General features: G+C 41.2%; 1 protein-coding gene and 1 pseudogene across 1 annotated transcript; both read right to left on the reverse strand.

Annotated features, from left to right (window-relative positions):
* Positions 1-7123, reverse strand: part of LOC125196506 — a 9295-nt pseudogene extending 2172 nt beyond the window's left edge.
* LOC125196507 lies at positions 3428-4986 on the reverse strand. Its single transcript, XM_048095040.1, has 2 exons — positions 3840-4986; positions 3428-3773 (listed from the first exon to the last, which is right to left on the reverse strand). Exons 1-2 carry the CDS (start codon positions 4318-4320, stop codon positions 3544-3546), a joined length of 711 nt encoding a protein of 236 aa, XP_047950997.1. The 5' UTR covers positions 4321-4986; the 3' UTR covers positions 3428-3543.
* Positions 7124-8194: the final 1071 nt, after the last annotated feature.

Below are 8194 nucleotides of genomic sequence, written 5' to 3' on the forward strand. Positions count from 1 at the left end.
TTCCAGAAGGCGAAAACGCTCGCCCCCTTCACTCCCAGCGCAAAAATCGAAACTTAATCCAACATTTAGCTGTTCTCATTCCAATTTGAAGTGTTTTCAGGTAAGTTTCTACCCTTAGTTTCGATTATTGTTGGTATATTTTAGTTGGGTATAAGATTTAGGGTTCATGGTTTGAAATTTTTTGTTGAATTTGGTGTTGAATTAGTCAATCTCGTTGATTTTTTGTTGAATTTGGTGTAGAATTATGGTATTTGGTTGATGTTTTGTTGAATTTGGTTGTATTTGGTGTAGAATTATTCAATTTGCTTGATTTTTTTGTTGAATTATCGAATATGGTTGAATTTGGTGTTGAATTTGGAAGAATTTGGTTTTGAATTATTTAATGTGGTTGATTTTTTGTTGAATTATTGAATTTGGTTGAATTTGGTTGATGACTACTGTTAGTTAATTTATGCTAATAAAGACATGATTCTACTTTTGTTGAAGCTGGGTTCTGTTGTGTTGCAAATATGCAAATTTTGTTGAGAATTTTACGTTGGATACAATACTTTTATTAATTTTAGGTGAAGTAGTATTATTAGAAAAGAAAAGGATGTGTGTTCAAATACTGATTAATGGTTAGAATATCAAAATTTGATTTATATTTGTGTAGAATTATGCTTTCTATGTTGATAATTATTGATTATTGTTAATTATTGATTATATATTAGGATGCCTCGATATGGACCAGAAGATCCTTGTGTACTGCATTATCAGCATAGTCACATATCTCGCAAGGCGTGGGCAGGCGAGGAAACAGATCCTTTCAAGATTCGGCGCATTGAGGGACATTTTTGGGAAATAGATAATCATCACGAACGGGTGATTGATTATGTCTATAGATTTGGTTTTGGTGGAGTTTATTCATGTGGAAAGGCTCTGGATGTAGATCATGCTCTGATCACAGCATTGGTTGAACGTTGGAGGCCAGAAACACGTACCTTTCATCTTCCTGTAGGAGAAGCTACTATTACCTTACAGGACGTTCAAGTGTTATGGGGTCTACGTGTAGACGGATATCCTTTTACAGGAAATAGTTATTATGAACAGGGGTGGGAGAGTCTATGTGTTGAACTGTTGGGCTTCTATCCACTTCAAAGTGAAATGAAGGAAAACGGTATTTTGGTATCGGCTCTAATAAATAGGATGGCGATGCAAGATCTGATGGATGATGATCTAGAGGATGAAGCCTACATTAAACGGGCACGTATGATTGTGCTTGTGCTATTGGGGGGCTTGATATTACCCGATGGCTCAGGGTATAAGATACCCTTGATGTGGTTGACTCTACTTCGAGATGTCCGGGTTGCCAGAATGATTAGTTGGGCAAGCGCTGCACTTGCTACCTTATATCATAATCTTTGTGAGGCTTCTATGGGTAAAAGGAAAGAGATTGGAGGTCCGACAGTACTTCTACAGTTGTGGGTGTGGGAGAGAATGCCCACTTTGAGTCCTGATTTTGTGATGACACGTATGCACACAGACGACACTCCATGTGCATCAATGTAAGTTTGTTGTTTAAGTATTTTGTGAATTTAACGACAAAAACATATTAAATTGGAAAATTTCTGCATTGTAGGTGGACTGGCTCATATCTTATAAACAGAGCGCCCAGATATTCTGTTCGACATTATCGTGAACAGTTATCATTACTCCAACATAGCCAGGTAAAATGAATATTTTTTCATATATATGTGTGTTCATTGATGAATATGTGTTTGTCTAATTGTTTAATGTAAAATTGTTGTTGTAGTTTATTTGGATGCCATATGTGGATCGTCAATTGCCATATATGTGCATCGATATACACAACACTTGTAGATCAGTAACATACATGGTGTGTTGGGCAATTGTCGAGGCACATGAGCCCGAGCGTGTCGTGAGACAATTTGGAGGGACTCCTTTCATTCCACAAATGCGTGATTGGGGTTTCAATGAAAATCATTTCAAAACAAATCGTAAGGGAAGATCGAAGAAGGATTGGGATAATGAGAATAGGACCTACATTCAACATTGGCAGAAAAGGTTGGAGTTCGTCTCTAACCACTATATGGAACCTGTAGAAGACCACGTGCAGGTGACTAGACTTCGGGAATACATGGAGTGGTATCACAGGATAACTATTACATACATCACTCAACCGGATAGACTTCCAGATGTGGGAATGAACACCGGTGCATCAACAAGAACACTTCTCGTATGTATCGTGTTTATAGTTATTTATTCATTATATTTATTTATGCTATTAACTATTCACATTTTATTTGTTACAGCTTGAGACAGTGACCAGAGTGTTTCACACCACGCGCAGTTTTGACCCAGCGGACGCCGTAGAACTAATGCACGGTCTTAACAGGCTTGCTCTTGACTGTCTTAATGATTGCGGTGAGAGTGAACGTACGGTCTTACCCTCCATACAGCGCACTGATGTGGATATGTCCAGGGGTTTTGTCCAAAGAGCTCGGGGTCGTAGTCGAAGAGGTGTCCAAACGGGCGGGCATGGTAATTCACGCCATTATAGAATGTCCCAAAACATGCCAGAGTCATCACAAGCCGCAAATGAAGAACATATGAATTCGGATGACAACATGGATTTGGATACATTCATCGACAATTTTGAGAATGAGCCCGAAATGCAAAATCCACCAGCACCAGATGCCTCTAGTTGGTTTCCGACCTGGTCAGACGCCCCTCAGTCAAGTTGGGTGACTCCACCGGATAGAGTTGGGTTACCATGGCAGCCTACTACACAGCAGCCTACTACACAGGATTCATTCTTTCCAGGTGTTCATATCATGCACTCTCCAACCACTGAGGAAATATATGATGATGCTCTGCAGAGTAGTGCACAAATGGATCGTCCCAGGAGTAGTGCTTACATGGAGCGCCCCACGAGCAGTGAACATATAGTCCCTCCTAGGAGTAGTGTACAACTGGATCGCCCTAGCAGTAGTGCGGCCACGTCACGTCCCGACAAGGAACGCTCCAGATCGAGTTTCACTCGGACATTTATGGACATGTTACCACTTAGAAGGTCTAGACGTGACAATAGAGGAAAGGGTCCGACTAAATATACACCATCATCCTTTAAGTAGACTGTTGTAGATCGCTATTGGATTGGTTTTGTATTGAGTTCGTCTATGTTTTTTTTGCGTTGTGTTTGTACTTAGTTTATGTGGTTTTATTACAGGTGGTTTGATTAATAAATAAGGTAAACTCTGTCGAAATTTTTATAAAATTTTTTATGTGGTAACATGTATATGTCCTATTAAAATCTAGTAATTTTCTTTTTGACAAAAAATAACATTTTCATCTATTACTTTATTTTTTCGTTATCTTTTCACTTTTCAAAAAAATAAAATACTTTAATTGCTCTTAAACACAAGTCTCAAACATAATAAGTCAAGTCTTAAACACAAGTCTCAAACATAATAAGTCAAATCTTAAACACAATTCTCAAAGATAATAAGTCAAGTCTTAAACATGATTTCAAACATAATATGACTACACCACACGTCCTAAAGTGCACTTTCTTCTATTGTGGCCGGTCTCTCCACAAAGGCGGCATCGAGGAGGAGGTCTTGGCTGATCTTCATCGCTCTCATCCATTTGGTTCTCTATCTTGCCCTTTCTGTACCGACCACGTGATCGAGGAAGTAGCCGTGCTGGCGGAAATTCCAACGTCCATTCAGGTTCATACCAATAATCTTGGTGTCTCAATGGACGGAACGCACCTGCATATAATTGTAACCATAAGACATGATAATAATGTAAGAATAAAAAGAATCTAAATAACATACCTGCATACTGGTGAATCCAAACCTGTGTATGGTATCGGGCATCAACATGACTAAAGATGTCATCACTGCGTTCTCGCAGCACCGCAACAGCGTGAGAGCAAGGCATTCTCCAAGTCTGCCACTTTCCACATGAGCATTTCTTTTCACGATAATCCACTACATGTATATTATGGCCTCTACCCGGACCTCTATGAAAGGTTAGCACCTCATAAGTTCCAACTGTTATGCTTGTAGACTTCACATGGTGACGTCTCCCTCGACGGTCATTCTTCTGAAATAACTGCCAAGCCCACGGTGTCAAAGGCGTCTGACATTGTTTGGCTAGAGTCGTTCTGTTAACAAACCAATTGATGGTCCTCCAGAATGTAATATCAATAATGGCTCTAATTGGCAGTTCTCTCGTAGATAACAACACATTGTTATAACACTCGGCCATGTTAGTACATGTCTCACCCCATCGACGAAATTCGTCGTGCGCCATAGTCCACTACGACCTATCTATGGTGGTTTCGAGGTACCTCAAAGCTTCTGGACTCAACTTTTCTAATTCACGTCTCGCATGCCAATATCTCCGCTCCTCAGTTGCTTCACCCATTTTCCATACCCATTTCCTCACTCCGGGGCCTTTGTGTCTTTGTAACACATTCGATCTGACGTGCACTAAACAATATCGGTGATAACCAACTGGTACCTCTTTCCACACATCGGACTGCATGGCATTTATAATGTCTTGATGTCTGTTTGATATTATGCACACTTCCTGGTCTTGCTTTATAATATGCACTTTGACAAGATTCAAAAACCAAATCCAACTCTCATTGGTTTCTTCATCAACAACAGCAAAAGCAACAGGCAAACAGTTCTTATTTGCATCGTAACCAACTGCAGCAAGTAATTTACCTCTCAGTCTTCCACGCAGGTGAGTCCCATCAACTGATAAAACCGGCTTTGCTAGTTGGAACGCCTCTATAGATGGCCCAAATGCCCAAAATACATAGCGGAACACCTTCTTATTACCTTGACTCAATATAGGGTCATGAAACCACTCAACGATTGTCCCAACATTTTGACTTTGCAACTCAGTCAGGTAGCTGGGAAGTTGTCTGAATGACCCCTCCCATCCACCATATACAAGCTCAATTGCTTTTGTGCGAGCATACCTAGACGTTCCAACATCATGATGAGTGGTAGGTGGTTCAAATTGCAAAGTAGTAGTAACAGGAGTATATTCAATAAACAGTTCAATTTGACGTGGATTTTCAGCAAACATATACTCCAACAAATTCTCAACCACTGTTGTAGCTATATAATTCAACACTCCACTAAAAGCCACAGGATGCCTCCATGTTAAATCAATCGTATGTGCATCCAAATCAATTCCAATTTTTTCACATATCATTGAAACTAGCTGATGATAAGGTATCATTTCATTCAATATGATGAATGATTTTGCACGAGGGGGATCATAAGCAACCCCCAAACCTGGGAGCTGAATAATTTTCCCACCCCAATATAAACTCACAAACACCATCAATCCTACAAAATAAGTACGATAAAACATCATATTCTAAATTCAACAAAGTTCAATATCAAAATTTAACAAAATTCAAATAAATTACCCTAATTCTATAACCAATAATTCAATGCTAAATATAATAAGTAAATCAATGGCCTAAATTCAATGTTTTTCTTGTAAAACAATGTCACAAACCATGAACCCTAAATCTATACCCAACTAACATATAGCAATGATAATCGAAATCAATGGTCAAAAATTACCTAACACTACTTAAAATAGGAATGAGAGCATCAAAATGTCTGATTCACTTCGATTTTCGTCGACTAGAGACGTTGGGAGTGAAGGGCGTCGCTGAGAGTTAGAGAAGAAGGAGGCGTGAGATGTTAGAATGAGAGATTCAGCGTTCTGGACTGGAATTTGAATCCAAGACAAAGACGCGTTTGCCTAATGCGTGTATAAGTATACACGCATTTTGCTCACGCGTGTATTAGTATACACGCATTTTGCTCACGCGTCTTTCCCTTGTTTGGAATCTTTTTTTTTCGGAGTACAAACGGCGGATAGCAGCTCCCAGGAGGTTGTTTCTTGGAATTTGGCCGGCGGCTGCTAGCGCAAAACAGCCATGCCACACCATGAAGATAAGAAACAATATACTAAGGCATTTACTTTGAGTGGGTGATAAAAATTGAAAGAAGCTATAGTAAGTAACTAAAATAAACAATGAATTAGACCATCAGACTCCCTAAAGGCCTAAAAGGATGAAGAAACTATAGTAAGTAACTAATAAGAGAGCCATAGACCATATTTGTAACCGCCTCGGCCCTAATTGGGGATTTATGAACCCTAATCAGAGTTGATTAGGGATATACACAAGTTATTTTCCAAAGCACAAATGAGTATCGAGCTAAACAAAAGAAGCACTAACCACACCATTGATTTGCACAAAGATACTCAAAATCAAAAATTACAACAAATCACATGTAAATGCAGAGCGAATAATACTATAAAACTAAGTGAAAAATGAGTAATTAAAAGCAAGCATAAAAGAATTATACCTTGACGAAGTTGCCAAGGGTTTTAGTGGATCCACGGGAGCAAGTGAAGACATCATCGATACCGGCCATCTGCAGCACCTTCTTCGGCACACGCGCAGCCACAATCCCTGAACCACGGGGCGCCGGCACCATCCTCACCAACACGGACCCGCACTTTCCGGTCACCTTGCACGGCACCGTGTGCGGCTTACCGATCTTATTTCCCCAGTATCCCCTCCTCACGGGGATCACCGACAATTTCGCCAGAATAATCGCGCCCCTAATCGCCGTCGCCACCTCCTTCGAGCACTTCACGCCGAGCCCTACGTGGCCGTTGCTATCTCCGACGACGACGAACGCCTTGAAGCGCGTCCTCTGCCCTGCTCGCGTCTGCTTCTGGACCGGCATGATCTTCATGACCTCGTCCTTGAGGGAAGGACCAACTAGGGCATCGATTATTTGGTATTCCTTGATCGGGAGGGAATGTAGGTAGATTTGCTCGAGCGATTTGATCTTGCCGTCCCTCACCAGCCGGCCGAGCTTGGTGACGGGGACCCATTTCTCCTCTTCCGCCTCACGGCGGGCGGGGACGGCGGCCACGACCTCGGCCGCCTCTATCTCACGCCGCGTCCGCGTCCGCGCCCGCCGAATCCACGGCCGAAGCCGCCGCGGTCACCTGCGCCGCTGTCCGCCATTGTTGTAGCTGGGAGATATGAGAGAGAAAGCTGAACGTCTCTGTGTGAATGTGCAAAACCCTAAATTAGAAAGGGGGTTTTTGATACAGATAATGGGCTGTTAAACGGGCTCAGGGGTTTTAGCTATTGAAAATGAGAGTACTGGGCCTAATCAGCTTCAATACAGCCCAATTTTATTTTATTAAGTAGTAGTACTAAAATAATCTTTGTCCCGAAAATATGAATATTTGATTCGACAATAATTTTAATGTATAATTAGTAAAATAAGAGAGATAAATGGTAGCGTACATAGTATTAATGGAGATAGCTCTTATTTTATTTTTTCTCTTAATATATTATATCTCCATTTAATCTACTAAACACAATTTTTCTATATATTGTAGTACCAAAAGGAAGTCCCTCAAGTAATAAGTGATGGGGAATATTAGTAAGAAAAGGACGCACAAATATATACGCACACGCATACGCACATACAACACAAATAGTTTTAATTAAAAGACTAATTCTAAACTTATTGCTCATGTTTAGTTGCTAGAATTTTGTCAGGGAAAGTAATCAGAATCCCGAGAACAAGGAAAGTTAGTACAACTTTCTAGGATTCTAAATCCCATGAGCATCCGCAATAGTGGACGAACACACGCCCTAGCAACCGACTAGCGGCTCAGGCGTTGCATTCGTCCGCTATTGCATGCGGCGAAAGCATGACAAACGAACGGGGGGGACGAGCGGTCGTCCGTGGTGCGATGGTGCTCGCCGATCACTCATCTGCTATTCGGCGAGCTATCGGCTAGCGCTATTTTTTTTTTCAACTTTATATATACGACTAGACCTGCCCAGGGTTTACCCAACCGGCGCGGTTACGGTTCCGAACTGAAATCGTCAAATTTTGAACTGTGGTTCGGTTCAATTTTTCGAACAGAAACCGTGCCGGAACCGCGAAAAACCGCCGACAAACCGTGAAATCAAGCCGGAACCGCAAAAAATAGCAAAAAAAACCGGCGGTTCGGAACCGTGTAAAACTGTAAAAAACCGCCGAAAAACCAACGGTTCGGAACCGAAATCGAAACCGGCGGTTTTGGAACCATGACCGTAATCGCGAAACAACCT

This window comes from Salvia hispanica, chromosome 6 (genome assembly GCF_023119035.1).
Source record: "Salvia hispanica cultivar TCC Black 2014 chromosome 6, UniMelb_Shisp_WGS_1.0, whole genome shotgun sequence".
NCBI classification, from domain to species: domain Eukaryota; kingdom Viridiplantae; phylum Streptophyta; class Magnoliopsida; order Lamiales; family Lamiaceae; genus Salvia; species Salvia hispanica.